The sequence below is a fragment of the Mobula hypostoma genome, chromosome 4, assembly GCF_963921235.1.
Source record: "Mobula hypostoma chromosome 4, sMobHyp1.1, whole genome shotgun sequence".
NCBI classification, from domain to species: domain Eukaryota; kingdom Metazoa; phylum Chordata; class Chondrichthyes; order Myliobatiformes; family Myliobatidae; genus Mobula; species Mobula hypostoma.
This window is the reverse complement of record NC_086100.1, coordinates 43,065,416-43,082,341: the sequence shown is the minus strand read 5'-3', so window position 1 is coordinate 43,082,341 and position 16,926 is coordinate 43,065,416. Positions and strand designations below refer to the sequence as shown.

Here is a 16,926-nt window from a genome sequence, read left to right as displayed (position 1 = left end):
AAAAATACAAGAACATTGAAAGAGATTGTTAGTTAGTAATAGTTTGAAGTGAATTACTGAGTTTGGTAGACTTAATATATTTATGCAATCTGCAATTGAAAAGATTCCACTGGTATAAAATAATTAACAGACAACAGAACAATGGGCTGGATGTTGTGCCTCTAATGGCAGTAAAACCTTCAATCTTATGACGTTGGGCTAGGTTACCGCGTTGGTGGACCAGCACTTATCCATAGATGATGCAAAGTTGCAGCATTTTGCGTGTTGCTGCTGATACATGCCTAATGTTTCGAGTTGGAAGACGGTTTGGCATACTGTTGATTACCAAGTCACCTTCTGACTGCCTTATCATTGATGACACCAGTCTCTGAAACGGCTGCATGGATAATAGATGGAATCACCTGCCTATTCTACCAGCAGGCAGATCGAGAATGGAACAGTGATTGACCTATCGTTGAGCAAGACCCTGATTTATCTCAGAACCCTTATTTCAGGATTCCTCTACTTTGGGGAAAGGGTAGTATGCTGCTCTTATTTGCCCAAAATATCAGCCAACAAGCTGTGGCAATTCGGGGACGTCATTAAATGAAGAGAGAAACTAGCCTCATTTCCTTTTTTAATTAAAACTTCTCTATAAATTTTTTTTCCCCCAAATTTTCCCAAACTCTCTCCAGATGATTCTCAACTGTGCCCATACTGGAGTGGGTAAACATAGTTACAGCCAATTCCAAAAATGGACACAGCTGAGAAACATTACCAAATGTTTCTACATCAATCACCCATGAAACAAAGAACATTACATTACTGGATGGGGTGGGGGAGGGGGAAAGAGTTGTGGGAAGAGTTTGAGGAATGCAATCCTAACCCTGTCTCTGTGAACCTAAGTACTATGGGGAATGCTATAAAATCGTCCTTTCAAACCTAGGAGTTCAGCACTCTCATCTTTGGATTGCAAGCAAATTACTGAGAAGTCATGAGCAGATATCCATTTGGATGATTCAAGATATTATATCATGAGCTTGACATCAATTTCAGGTTACTTGAATAAATTCAAAAGATCCCCTCTGTGATTCCCTGCTAGTCTGGTTTCTTACTCAGACTTCTCAAACAATCTCCAAAAATCAGTGAAATGGCAAAACTTTCAGCCACTTACAAACTCTTTTCAGTATAGAATGTAGAGAAAAAGTTATACTTGATAGCATTAAAAACAATGTATTAAGCCAGTATTATTGCTTAACCAACTCAAATCAAGCCTTGGCTCAAGAAATATTAATTCAAATTCCTTCCAATATCTAATATAATGAAATGTTACTTTATTTAAATACTTATTTTTTAAAACTTTCACCCTTTCTTTAATCTATTCCTAATCTGTTTAAAATATTTAAAATAGTTCTTTTCACGCCCTGTTTTGCTATATGTCAATTTCACTAATTGTGTTGGTATCAATGAGCTTGATGACTTCATTTTGCTGCATATCAGGGATCCTCCTGAGAGCAATCAAGGTCAGAAAAAAGAGAACTCATGATGCACTCATCACTGGACTTGCAGAGAATTGCTTTAAGATTTTGCCACTGACCACAAAATCCAGACCAATGTATTGCATCTTTGTTTTATAACTTCCCCCAAGCCCCAATGAGTCATCAATAATTCTTACTATATTTCCACATATGATGTAACAGATAAGATACCTGAAGTTTTGGAAGAGGTCCCCGGTACAGAAAGAAGTTTGGATGACCTTTCAAGCATGTCCTCAAGTTGACTGGTTGGTGGTAATACATTCTTTTGATGAAGTTTTAATGAAGAAAAACCATGAGCTTTCTGTATAAACCTCTTTTCAACATACTTTGCTTTGATCCAATTTTCCTTCTCAACCCTGGTAATAGTTATGCATGAATAGTTGTAAATTACAATGTGCATGAATTCTCTCATTTTAAAAGAAACTCAAGGTTATGTGCCTGGTGAAAAGCATTGCACACAACCATCATTTGTTGCTAATCTATATACTTCTATTTGATAGCTGACATTTTGTATCTGAGAATTAGCATGCATTTTACATTACAAAAACCATACAATTTATTCTACACTTAAATCTTCCTGCAATCCATCAAATAATTCTTAACCAGAGCATCAAGTAAAATTAATACTTTTAACAGTAATTCATATAACTGTTGGAAATCGTGCATTTATTTATAACATTTAATCACTTCCTTTAAGATTTCACATGTTTTGCTTTGGAAGAAATTCATTTTGTACAATAAACAAAACTTAAATCTCCTTGAAATAAAATGATTGACCAGTTAAACTAATTTAGAGTGCAATATCTGAGGAATTAAAATGACCAGAATACTGGGACAATGTGTTAATCTTTGCACAGTATCATCAGATCTTAAGCATCCACCAGAGCAAGTAGGTTCAAAATCTGCTGAGCCAAAGTGATTATTGAATGCTTCCAAACAGTCTAGTCTATAAAGAAACAATTTTCAAATGTTTTAATTACCTTGGGTCTCCTGGGTTTGGTTTCTTAAAGTGTGTTCCATCCACTTGTGCCTCATATATTCCATTTATAACATCATTTCCTAATGCACACATAAGCTGGCAAACACAGTTAGAATATTTCAACTCAAGTCACTTTTGTTGTCATTTCAACCATAACTGCTGGTACAGTACACAGTAAAAATGAAACAACGTTCCTCCAGGGCCATGGTGCTACATGAAGCAATACAAAACTACACTAGACTACGTGAAACAATACAAAACTACACTAGACTACGTGAAACAACACAAAACTACATTAGACTTCAGGCCTACACGGGACTACATAAAATGCACAAAACAGTGCAAGACAGTACAATAATTAGTAAACAATAGGCACAGTAAAGGACGAATTACAATATAATAATAAATGATGTAAATGTACACAATGTTTTAGCAGGAATTGAGAAAGAAATGAGCAAAAATTGGAAAGGGAGTGGTGTGTGTGTAGGTGGGTGTCAGACTAGACTCTGGGAATTGAGGAGTCTAATGGCTTGGGGGAAGAAACTGTTACACAGTCTGGTCGTCAGAGCCCAAATGCTACGGTACCTTTTGCCAGATGGCAGGAGGGAGAAGAGTTTGTATGAGGGGTGTGTGGGGTCCTTCACTCTCAGAGAATACACAAAAATTGGTGACAAAGTAAAATTGTTGAATTGAAAATATGCTGGCTCAAATCTTCCATGGCAAAGATACTAAAAGACATTTCTATACTGCAACATCCACAATTAAAACTATCACTATGCTGTTATCATCTAATTTCATCACTTCAGCTCTATTTGTCTTAAAGTTCCAAGTTAAATACCCAGCATGGTTCAGGAGTGGGGGAATAGGCAGAAAATCTAACCCAGAGATTTTGCTGGGTGTTCTCCAAGATTTGCATGAATTCCAGCAAATATATTTTAATCAGTTTCATAATACACCTGTATATATTTTGCTAAAGCTGAAGTGTATTTAAGTTATAATAAAAGTGTTCCCTCCCTTTATCAAAAAGCAAATTACTCACTTTTAAGAGCTCAGGTTCCCACGAATCCAGAGTAAGGGAACGCACTTTAGAAAAGTGGACTCCCAGACTTCTAAATATACAGAGAGAATAAACTGAGACCATAAAAAATAATGCAAACTTTCATACTAGACAGGCTGTTGTAAATGCTAAAACTTAAAGCACATATTATACTCATCGTCAATTCTTTTTTTTGTTGTGGATATTTTTCAATGTAATAAATTTGTTCTTGCACATCTCCTTAGAAGAGCAAAATCATGTCTCAGGCTTCAAATTTAGAGAGTCAGAATGATAAGAGTCAACGTCAAAAAGCGGTGTCACTATGAATACTTGGTCGCTACAAACCAGCTATCCCTGTAGTGACTTTACTGACACCACCTCATGAAAACCCAAAAGGTCAGAAAGATCATGGAGGCCTTACTTTTGTGTTTAGTATTTATAATAAAAGTTAAGATCTTGTGAGTTCTTGCCCTTCTGCTCTGCGGGAGGTTTATGTCCTTCCCTGAACTTGCCTCAGGATACCTGCATTATAGTGTGACAGGTATGCTGCCCCAGTCAAGCTACCACTGTCCCCAGAATGAATCATGCCCTGTTGCCTCTGACCAGAAGTGAGAGTCCCCAGGGCTTGCCTCCTAGGTAAGTGGCAAAAAAAAACCCAATATATCTTTAATACTGATATGTTGCTAAAATTAATCATGTGACATGTAGAGGAATCTAAAATTGTCACCTTATAAGACCATAAGACACAGGGGCAGAATTAGGCTATTTGGCCCATCAAGTCTGCTCCTCTATTCCATCATGGCTGATTTATTATCCCTCTCCACCCCATTCTCCTGCCTTCTCCCCATAACCTTTGATAGCCTGACTAATCAAGAAACTATCAGCTTCTGCTTTAAATATACTCAATGACTTAGCTTCCAGTCTTCTGTGGCAATGAATTCCATAAATTCACCACAAAGTGATTGTATTAAAGCATTCAATGATAATTGAATGAACCCAAACTCCTCCTCTATAAATCAATGTCTATGAGCTACTAACACATTTGTGTAAAAAGCAGCAACAGTATGGAACAGTAAACCCAGTTATTAGATAGGTAAACACATACAGAACTTTTTAAAATAATCTATTAGCACTTTATATCCCCATCATGAAAGTACCTGTGAATTCCTGAACATTCAATGCAGAGTGTGATTCCTAGATTAATGCTTGCCCAACGTGGGTCTGCCTGGCCACAGTCACAGCAATTGGTGTTGCCAGCAATGCACTCCACGCGCTGGAGTGCACTCTCTCCTTTCACCGGCCGCTCTTTCAATTCACTTCCAGAGTCCAGACTGCTGGTAGAGGGGGAGGATTTTCTATCTAATTTCTGAAGAAGCAAATAGGTTTACTGCTTTTCTTTTTTGTTTAAAATAAAATCCACACAATCCTATTTAAGACCTTAAATTACAAATTGTTCCTTATTCAAGGTGAACGGGGTAGAACTAAAATTCCACAGAAATATTCATATTTGAGCCACACAAACATCTCAGCCTCTTTCCCAGAATATCTGCCTTTGCTGTTGCACAGCACTTGTTCAGCATCATTGAATAATGATGTTGCTTAAAAGGTAGTTGCACAAATGGCAATTGTACCTTCATTTGCTGCTATTCCAGTTCTTTATATTTGGTACATTGATATCAAATGTAATTTTGCTGCATGAAAAATGGAGGAAGACATTCATTTAACTGCTTTGCTACACAGGTTAATATGGGATTTAATATCTTTTCATTCAAAATATATAGCATGATGAGGGGGGATTTAATGTATTTGAAAAGGAATAAAGTACAAGATCTTTCATTGTTTTTGCTTCCCAAGTATAGCCCGGTGATTAAGCGGGTGAAACCCACAATTAAGGTCTGTCTGGAGGGTGCTGACTCTGCTCTTCAGCACCAATTCCAGCACACAGACTGGAGCATGTTTGCTGCCCGTGCCACCACAGACTCTCAGATTAACATTCATTTATACACCAACTCTGTCCTTGAGCACATCAACAAGTGTGTAGATAGAGTGACACCACAAAAACAAACAAAAGTTTTCCCCAATCAGAAACCATGGATGAACAGAGAAGTTTGCCTCCTGCTCAAAGCCAGAGATTCAGCCTTCAGGTCTGGAGACCAGGAGGCTTACAGCTCAGCCAGGGCCAACCCGACGAGGGGAATCTCTCAGGCTAAACACATATACAAACAGAGAATCGAGGAGCATTTCAACTCCTTGGACCCCCGATGCATGGCATGCAGGTCATTACAGACTTCAAACCACCTAGTACTGTGCCTCCTTCCAGCTCTGCTTCCCTCCCTGATGAGCTCAATTACTTCTACGCTCGCTTTGACCAAGAGAACAAGGAGGTCACCCTCCAAACGGATCTCCCACCTGGTGAACTGCTTCTCTCACTTTCCACCTACGTTTGCGCCACCCTGAGCAGGGTGAATATACGGAAAGCAGCTGGTCCGGATGGAATACCTGGCCATGTGCTCAGAGTCTGTGCAGGGCAGTTGGCCGGGGTCTTCACGGACATTTTTAATCTGTCCCTGGCCTAGGCAGTTGTCCCCACGAGCTTCAAGAATGCCGCCATGGTGCCAGTGCCGAAGCATTCCACTGCCACGAGCCTGAATGACTTCTGCCCAGTTGCACTCACCCCCACCATTGCAAAGTGCTTTGAGAAACTGTTTCTATCACATCTGAAATCCTGTCTGCCTACTACCCTGGACCCCCATCAATTTGCCTATCGCACCAACAGGTCAACAGAGGACGCCATCTCCACGGCACTTCACTCTGCCCTGACCCACCTGGACAGCCCCAACTCTTACGTCAGAATGCTGTTCATTGACTTCAGTTCGGCATTCAATACTGAGATCCCCTCCAAGCTGACCGCCAAACTTCACCAGCTTGGTATCAGCTCATCCCTCTGCAATTGGACCCTGGACTTTCTGACCAGACCTCAATCAGTTAAGTTAGACCACCTCTCCTCTTCCACTCTCACCCTGAACACCGGTGTGCCTCAAGGCTGTGTGCTGAGCCCTCTTCTGTACTCCCTTTTCACCTATGACTGCCTTCCTGTACATGGTTCTAACTCCATAATTAAGTTCGCAGATGACACCACGGTGATTGGCCTGATCAGAGGGGATGATGAGACGGCCTACAGGGACGAGGTCCAGCACCTGGCCGCGTGGTGTGCTGACAACAACCTGGCCCTTAACACCCAGAAGTCCAAGGACATCATTGTGGGCTTCAGGCATGCGAGGAGCCACACTCACATCCCCATCTACATCAACAGAGCCGTAGTGGAGCACGTATCAAGCTTCAAATTCCTTGGTGTCCACATTTCCAAGGATCTCACCTGGTCCCTGAACTCCTCCATCCTGATCAAAAAGGTACAACAGTGCCTTTATTTCCGGTGGAGCATCAAGAAAGCTGTCCCAAGATACTGACGGACTTCCATCGCTGTACAACTGAGTGCATACTCATCAACTACATCTCAGTGCAGTATGGCAATTGTCCTGTATCGGACCGCAAAGCACTCCAGCGGGTGGTGAAAACTGCCCAGCGGATTATCAGCACCCATAAATGCTGCCTGGGCAGGGCGAAAAGCATTATCGAGGATGTATCTCACTCTAACCATGGATTTTTTACTCTCCTCCCATCCGGTAGGTGCTACAGGAGCCTCCGCTCCCGCACCAGCAGGCACAGGAAGAGCTTCTTCCCTGAGGCTGTGACTCTGCTGAACCTCTCATCTGCGCTAAGCAGTATTGCACCCATATTGTACTGTCTCAGTACTTTTATATTTGTGTGCTGTAGCACTTACTTTTTATTCGCAGTTATTTTGTAAATAACACTATTCTTTGCATTTCTGGTTAGATGCTTTCTTTCTTTTTAAATCTTTTTATTGAGTAAGTATACAAAAAAGGTAAGCCATATAAACATTAATACAATGTTAAAGTATAATAAAATTCCAAAAGATAACAATACCAAAAAGAAAATACTACAAACAATGTAATTTAAGCATAAGAAACCAAGATAACATAATAGTATACTAGATTTTATATATATCAATGGAAAAAAAGAAAAAAAAAACCCCAAAAAAAAACCCACCGTGCAACTAACTAAAAGCAAAGCAAAGCAATGGGCTAACTTGAAACCAAACAGAGTTAAACTTAAAATCACGTCCTCAATCCCGACCTCCATTAAAACAGTGAAGAGAAAACAAGAAGGGTAAATATTACATTAAATGAAAATATCGAATAAAAGGTCCCCAAATCTGTTCAAATTTAAATGAAGAATCATAAAGGTTACTTCTAATTTTCTCCAGATTCAAACATAAAATCGTCTGAGAAAACCAAAAAAAGGTAGTTGGAGCATTAAGCTCTTTCCAATGTTGTAAAATACATCTTTTCGCCATTAAAGTAAGAAATGCAATCATTCTACGGGCTGAAGGGGAAAGATTACTAGAAATTTTAGGTAGTCCAAAGATAGCAGTAATAGGGTGAGGAGAGATATCTATATTTAATACCTTAGAAATAATATTGAAAATATCTCTCCAAAAAGTTTCCAAAGTAGGGCAAGACCAAAACATATGAGTTAAAGAGGCTATCTGCCCCGAACATCTATCACAGAAAGGATTAATATGCGAGTAAAAACGCGCTAACTTATCTTTGGACATATGTGCTCTATGAACCACTTTAAATTGAATTAGGGAATGTTTAGCACAAATAGAGGAAGTATTAACTAATTGTAAAATCTGCCCCCAATCATCCACAGAAATGGTAAGCCCCAATTCCTGTTCCCAATCTACCCTAATCTTATCAAATGGAGCTTTCCTAAGTTTCATAATAATATTATAAATCATAGCCGATGCACCTTTCTGACATGGATTAAGGTTAATTATCGAATCTAAAATATATATAGGAGGAAGCATTGGAAAGGAAGTAAGTATAGTACTTAGGAAATTTCTAACTTGTAAATATCTAAAAAAATGTATTCTTGATAAGTTATATTTATTAGATAATTGTTCAAAAGACATAAGGGAACCATCTAAAAATAAATCCAAAAACCGTAAAATACCCTTAGTCTTCCAAGTTTGAAAAGCGCGATCCGTAAAAGAGGGAGGAAAAAATATGTTACCTAAAATAGGAATCGCTAACCCGAATTGATTAAGATCAAAAAATTTTCTGAATTGAAACCAAATGCGCAAAGCATATTTAACTATCGGGTTAGAGACCTGCTTAAGACGTTTCGAATCAAAAGGAAGAGAGGAACCTAAAATAGAACCAAGTGTATAACCCTGAACAGATTGTAATTCCAATGCTACCCATTTAGGAATAAATAGTATGTCCCGGTCAAGTAACCAAAATTTCATATGTCGAATATTAATAGCCCAATAATAAAATCTAAAGTTAGGTAATGCTAAACCTCCATCTCTCTTAGCTTTCTGTAAATGTATTTTACCCAGTCTCGGATTCTTGTTCTGCCAAATAAATGAAGAAATTTTAGAGTCAACTTTATCAAAAAAAGATTTAGGAACGAAAATTGGTAATGCCTGAAACACATATAAAAATTTTGGCAAAAAAAACATCTTAACTGCATTAATACGACCAATCAAAGTTAAATATAAGGGAAACCATTTAGATGAAAGTTGAGTAATATGGTCTATTAATGGTAAAAAGTTAGTCTTAAATAAATCTTTATGTTTACAAGTAATTTTAATCCCAAGATATGAAAAGTAATTATTAATCAATTTAAATGGAAATTTATAATATAAGGGAAGATGTTTATTAATCGGAAAAAGTTCACTCTTACTAAGATTTAATTTATAACCTGAGAAAAGACCAAATTGTGCTAATAACTCTAAAACAGCAGGAATGGATCTCTCAGGATTAGAAATATATAAAAGTAAATCATCAGCATAGAGTGATAATTTATGGGACTTTAATCCCCGAGTTATCCCAGTAATATTTAAAGATTCTCGAATAGCAATTGCAAGAGGTTCTAATGCAATATCAAATAATAGGGGACTAAGAGGACAGCCTTGTCGAGTACCACGAAAGAGAGGAAAAAAAGGTGAGTTTAAGGAGTTAGTACGAACCGAGGCTACAGGGGAGTAATATAACAGTTTAATCCAGGATATAAATTTCAAGCTAAAATTAAACATTTCAAGCACCTTAAATAAATAAGGCCATTCTACTCTATCAAAAGCTTTCTCGGCATCTAAAGAAATAACACACTCAGGAACATTTTGTGAGGGAGTATAAACGATATTTAACAATGTACGAATATTATAAAAAGAGTAACGACCTTTAATAAAACCCGTTTGGTCTTCCGAAATAATAGAAGGAAGTACTTTTTCTAGTCTATTTGCTAATAACTTAGAAAAAACTTTAGAATCAACATTTAATAAAGATATTGGTCTATAAGATGCACATTGAGCAGGGTCTTTATCCTTCTTTAGTATTAAAGAAATTGATGCTCTATTAAAAGATTCCGGAAGTTTACCAAGTTTCAAAGAAGCCTCAAAAACCTTATAGAGCCAAGGAATCAATAAAGAAGCAAAACATTTATAAAATTCAACGGTAAACCCATCAGGGCCAGGAGCTTTCCCCAGATTCATAGAAAAAATAACATTCTTAATCTCATCCATTGTAATGGAAGTATCTAATAAAGAAGACATATCCTGTGAAATCAGAGGGAAGTCTAACTTATCTAAAAAATCATTCATATATTTAGAATCTCGAGGAGACTCTGATTGGTATAAAGAAGAATAAAAATCACAAAAGGTTTGATTAATCCCCACATGATCCAATATCAATCGATCATTTTGGTTATAAATCTGATTGATTTGAGATTTAACATAATTAGATTTCAATTGATTAGCCAGCAGCTTGCCAATTTTATCACTGTGAACATAAAAATCACTTCTTGTTTTCTTTAATTGGTTTACAATCGAGGACGAGAGTAGTAAACTGTGTTCCATTTGAAGTTCAGTTCTTTGTTTGTATAGCTCCTCAGAAGGAGCCATAACATATTTCTTATCAATTTCTTTAATCTTGTCCACAATTACCATCTCCTCCTGCTTCTGTTTCTTCCTCAAAGCAACGGAATACGAAATAATCTGACCCCGAATATAGGCTTTAAAAGTGTCCCAAAGAGTGTTAACCGAAATATCTTCTGTATGGTTAATTGTAAAAAAAAGCTCAATCTGTTCATTCATAAAATTAACAAAGTCCGAGTCCTGAAGCAACAGCGAATTAAAACGCCATTGTCTATTGTTTGGTATATTGGCCATAATTTTAATAGAAAGCTTAAGTGGAGCATGATCCGAAATGGTTATAGAATCATAATCACATTTAATCACTGAAGGAATGAGACGAGAATCAATGAAAAAATAATCAATTCTTGAATAGGAATGATGAACATGTGAAAAGAAGGAAAAATCTTTTTCCTGAGGATGCAGAAAACGCCAAATGTCCGTCGACCCAGAATCAGAAAGGAAAAAATTAATCAAATTTGCAGATTTATTAGGTAAAGTCCGTAAAGGAGCCGAACGGTCCAAAGCTGGAGATAAACAGGTATTAAGATCTCCGCCCCAAATCAATGAAAACTCGTTCAAATTCGGAAACTGATCAAACAATGATTTATAAAATTCCGGACAATCCATATTAGGAGCATAAACATTAACCAAAACTACTTTTTTATTAAATAATAAACCACTAACCAATAAAAATCTACCATTCGGATCAGAGATAATATCCTGTTGTATAAAAGTAACTGAGGAGTCTATAAAAATAGAGACGCCTCGAATCTTAGCATTGGAGTTCGAATGAAATTGTTGTCCCTTCCAAAATTTGAAAAAACGTAGTCTGTCCCCCCTCCGTACATGGGTCTCTTGTAAAAATAAAATTTGTGCTTTAAGTCTCCGGAACACTTTAAAAACTTTTTTCCTTTTAATAGGATGATTAAGACCATTAGTATTCCAGGAGACAAAATTAATAATAGACTCCATAAATCCTAAAGTCAACCCATAACAAGGAGGATTGACAATAGGCGCGACCCACAGACCCGGAGAGGAAACAGAACATACAAAAGATACCGGGGAAAAGGACGTAACCAATACTTCAATAATGTATATAGCCCAAAGAGAAACAAACTAAAACGTGAAGCCCCGCCCACCGCCCCCCACCCCAGGACCCCAAGGCGAAATCTAAAGCAGACCCGCCAGAAAGAAGCAAGCGCTAAAACTACCCCCATGACTTCCGGTATACGCTCCCTAAAAAAAAGGTATAAATATGAAAAGGATCAGCTAATTGTAAAACAGTAAAAAAAATAAGTAAAAAAAAGTTAGCTCAATTAAAATACACACAGAACAGAACAAAAGCCGGAAAGTATATATTAAAAAAACCACAATAAACCTCAAACTCATGAATAGACACAGCAACAAAAAAAATAGGATTATTAACATAAAATGATTATAAAAAGCAAAACAGAATAAAATTTAAAAAAAAACTACAAAATTTAAGGCCGCACAGGAAATACGTAAGATGACAAAAGGGAAGTAACCACCCAGAATCCCCTGGGAAAAAAAAGAAATGACGCAGTTAAAAAGAAAGTTTAGCAGCCATATTAAGAAATCGAAAGTAAACTTTTCTGCCCAAATAGGGCACAGAAAAGTTAAAACCAACCAATTCACAGCCTCCGATCAACGGAGAAAATTAAAAAAAAGGCAATTAAGATGTTGAAGATGAAAGTTGATCCAGATAACTCTGGGCATCCGATGGAGAATCAAAAAAACGAAGAGCTCCATCTAACATGCGAATCCTTAGACGTGCAGGGTACAGCAGCGCTGGTCTTAAATCCATCTTATAGAATTCCGACATCACGGATCTGTAACGGACCCGTTGGTCCCAGATTGGTTTACTGAAATCTTCCACGAATCGGAACTTAAGATCCGAAAAATCAATGAAACCTTTAGATCGAGCGAATCGAAACAGTCTCTCCTTATCTTGAAAGTAATGAAAACGTAAGATAACATGCCTAGGTCTATCTGACCTAGACGAGTATGATGGGATTCTGTGAACACGATCCAGTAGCGGTGGTTGGTCAGGAAATACAGTAGGGAATGCATCTTTTAAAAGTTGGGAGAAATATTTCATAGGGTTGTTAGCTTCCACGGCTTCCCTGACGCCAATCATTCGTAAATTCTGCCGTCGCATTCTAGATTCCAAGTCAGAGTTTTTAAAAGTCAAAAAGTCAAGTTTCTTCTTCATTACATTAATTGTTTCTTCGACTTTCCCCATCTTAAGCTCACTTTGTTGCGCGGATTTTTGAAGACCAGATATAGCCGACTGATGTTCCGCAATACATGTTTGCATCTTATCAATTAAATCGGCAATTTTCTGGAACTTAGTTGAGATTTCCATATGAATCAGGTCTTTAACAAAGCCCATAATTTCTGTACGAATCATCTCCCTAACAGAGGTTGAAATTTCCCTCTGAATTAACTCCGATATAGCTTCCAAAGTCACCGGTGATTCAGTCGGAGGGAGATCCGTAGCTTTCGGTTTAACCGGAGGTTTACCATCCTTGCCGTCTTTCCCGTTCTTAGACATAGCCGATCTCAGTATCATCCAATTGTCAGAGAATTCAGTTTAATTCAAAGTATTGTAAAAATTGATGCCTTAATAGTTAATTAAAGTATAGCTGACCATAGAGAGAAAAAACTCAGAGGTAATGGAGCGAGTCAAGAACGCGACTTCACTCCATGAGCGCTACCGGAAGTCTCCTGGTTAGATGCTAACTGCATTTCATTGGCTTTGTATCTATACTCGGTACAATGACAATAAAGTTGAATCTAATCTAATCCAATCAGGAAGATAGCAAAGGTATTTCCTTTGAAACTGACAGGCTTACTGATTACTCAAACAGTTTAAAATTATGATAGATAAAACTGATGCCTTACCAGAACTAACTCCTCTGGCTACATTGAGATCGTATTATTAGCTATATAATTACTTGGTTCATTTCAAATAAAACTCTCATCAGGTAAAAGGTATTAATAGATTTAATATAATTCTTCTTTAATTGACCTCAAGACATGAACAATACTGGCTGTTTTAATTTGTCCATTCATAGAATACATGAACATTAAAGTGCTTTATCCTTGAATTTTTGGAGTCTACAAAATTTAAATAATTAAAATACATTGCATACATACATCTGCATAACCTTCTTCTCCTTTTTCTTTGTACGCTGTAGCTATACTTGCTTGAACAGCTTTAATCCAGACTTGTCGGATTTTTTCAGAATCTGCTTGCAGCATACAGCTCCTACAAATGTAAGCACCCACAGACTTAACATCAATGAAGCCAATGGAAAGAAGACTTAGCTATTAAACATAGACCAACAAGATTGAAAATACAGTCCAAGTGCTCTCATAATGGAAAACATACACACTCAAAATAATGTCAATCATGGCTTATACTGAATTTAGAAGCAACTGGTGGCTTTACGAATCATTCAAATGAATGTTTAATCAGTTTTAGAGGCCAAACATTCCAAATACGCACATAAAGATATCAACTGCTTTATATACCATTCTGCCTAGTCAACACAGTCTGCATCTTGACACATTCAACACATTCAAGTATTGCCATCATGAATGTCAAACAGGTGCCAAAATTAAAAATGAATTCAGTAATAATGGAAAATTAATACCAAATTAGAATCAGGTCTATTATTACTAATATATGTCATGAAATTTGTTGTTTTACAGCAACAGTTGTAGTGCAATACATAAAAGTGACTATAAATTAAGGTCACGAATATATTAAACAAATGTAATACAAAAAGAGAGCAAAAGTACTGTGAGCAGCTTTGGCCCCTTTTCTAAGAAAAGATGTGCTAGCATTGGAGAGGGTCCCAGAGGAAGTTCACGAGATTAATTCCAGGAATGAAAGGGTTAGTGTATGAGAAGCGTTTGATGGCTCTGGGTCTGTACTCGCTGGAATTTAGAAGAATGAGTTGGGATCTCATTGAAAGGGCTAGACAGCGTGGATGTGGAGAACATGTTTCCTAAACATACTGTGTGTGAATCTAAGACCAGAGGACACAGCTTCAGAACAGATGGATGTCCATTTAGAACAGAGAGGAGAAGGAATTTCCTTAGCCAGAGGGTAGTGAAGCTGTGGAATTCACTGCCACGGATGGCTGTGGAGGCCAAGTCATTGGGGTATTTAAAATGGAAATTGATAAATTCTTGATTAGTCAGGGTGTTAAAGGTTATGTGAAGAAAGCAGGAAATTGGCTTGAGAGGGATCATGTCAGTCATGATGTAATGGCAGAACACACTCAACAGGCCAAATGGCTCAATTCTGCTCCTATGTCTTATGGTCAAAATAGTGAGGTAGTGTTCATGGGCCATTCCAAAATATGATGACGAAGGAGAAGAAGCTGTTCCCAATATGTTGAATGTTGGGAACAACATCTTCAGCTACTTTACCTCCTCTCTGATGGTAGTAATGAGAAGAGGGCATGTCCTGGATGGTGAAGGTCCTTCATAATTGATTTCACCTTCCTGAGGCATACTCTTTTGAAGATGTCCTCGATAGGGGGAAGGCTAGTACCCATGATGGTGCTAGCTGAGTTTACAACCCTCTGTAGCTTTCTACGATCCTGTGCACTGGCACCTCCATACCAGATGGTGATGCAACCAGTTAGAATACTTTTCATGTTACATCTGTAGAAATCTGTTAAAAGTCTTTGATGACATACTAAGTCACCTCAATCTCCAAATGAAATATAGCTGCTGGCACGCTTTCTTTGTAATTACATCAATACGCTGGTGCCAAGATAGATCTTCAGAAATGTTGATACTCATGAACGTGAAGATAGTCACCTTTTCCACTACTGACCCCTCAATAAGAACTGTGTGCTGTCCCCCAATTTCCCCTTCCTGAAGTCCACAATCAACTCCTTGATCCTACTGACACTGGGTGCAAGGTTGTTGTTGCAACACCCCACGACCAGATCATCGATCTCACTCCTGTATGGCTCCTCATCGCTATCTGATATTCTGCCAACAATAGTTATGCCATTGGTGAATGTATTGATGGCATTTGAGCTGTGTCCAGTTACACAGTCATGAGTGCAGAGAGAGTAAAGCAGTGGACTAAACACACATACTTGAGTTGCGTCTGTATTGATTGTCAGCAAAGAGGAGATGTTATTTCTGATCCGCACTGACAGTGGTCTCTTGACGAAGAAGTCAAGGATCCGGTTCCAGAGGGAGGTACTGAAGCCAGGTTATGAAGCTTGTTGATTAGTACTTAGAGGATGATGATGGTGTTGAACGCTGAACTATAATCAGTAAACAGCAACCCGAAGTAGTTATTGCTGTTGTCCAGGTGGTCCAATGCTGAGCACAGAGCTAGTGAGATTGCATCTGCTGTAGACCTATTGTGGCAGAAGGCAAATTGCTACAGGGAAAGGTCCTTGGCTCAGTCAAGAGTTAATTCTAGCCGTGGCTAACCTCTGAAAGCACTTAATCTCTGCAGATGTGAATGCTACTGGGCAACAGTCATTGTGACAGCTCGCCCTGTTCTTCTTGGGCACCAGTATAATTGATACCCTTTTGAAGCAGGTGGAAAGTTTTGACAGCAACGGTGAGAAATTGAACACTTCAGCCATATGAGTGGCAGAGTTTGTCAGTGCTCAGCCAAGTAGACCATCAGGCCTGACTCCTTGCAAAGATTCACCCTCTTAAAGATATTCTGATGTCAGCCTCAGACAGATATCACAGGGTTTATCTGTATAATGACTATCAATAAACTTATGACAATGCAGCAAAGCCACCTACTGCCCCAAAACACTATCGGTCCCTTTGCTTGGACCTACAAGTCTTTGCTGGCACTAAAAACAAATTTTATCTTGCAAATTTTATGGCATGCAAAGACTTATACAAAATTATTTTCTGAAGCATAGCATTGTTCATTACAAGGCCAAAAGGTTGGGCACTTACTTTGTAGGTGAGACTACTTCAAAACAGAAACGTCTTTCAATATCCTCACAAGGTTTGACTGTACAAAGTCGTAAATCATCAACCACAACAGTGAGATTATCCTTCGGGGAACACATGATAGAATGTTAGATATTCTAAAATACCCAATAATTCAAAACTGTTGACCATTCAAATATAGAGTCACTAGTGATTACGGATTAAATATGGCATTCAGATGCTGAAAAAAAATGCGTAACACAAGAAATTTTTTAGATCCATTGTATTATATTATAGCAAGACACCACAAATACTGGCAGAGATGTCTTTATGAATTAGCTTTACCAATATATTTGAGTGGGTATATGACGTGTTA

At 38.0% G+C, this 16,926-nt stretch overlaps 1 protein-coding gene across 2 annotated transcripts in view; it reads right to left on the bottom strand.

Moving 5' to 3' along the window:
• The window catches only part of LOC134345289 (arf-GAP with coiled-coil, ANK repeat and PH domain-containing protein 2-like), a 146,114-nt gene that overhangs the window by 24,321 nt on the left and 104,867 nt on the right, over positions 1–16,926 (bottom strand). For both annotated transcript variants that reach the window (XM_063045718.1, XM_063045719.1), the window contains 6 exons: positions 16,575–16,675; positions 13,773–13,884; positions 4,690–4,898; positions 3,536–3,605; positions 2,498–2,592; positions 1,689–1,873 (listed from right to left, as the gene is read on the bottom strand). In XM_063045718.1, the coding sequence (XP_062901788.1) occupies positions 1,689–1,873; positions 2,498–2,592; positions 3,536–3,605; positions 4,690–4,898; positions 13,773–13,884; positions 16,575–16,675 (772 nt within the window). The remainder of the gene's footprint in view (positions 1–1,688; positions 1,874–2,497; positions 2,593–3,535; positions 3,606–4,689; positions 4,899–13,772; positions 13,885–16,574; positions 16,676–16,926) is intronic.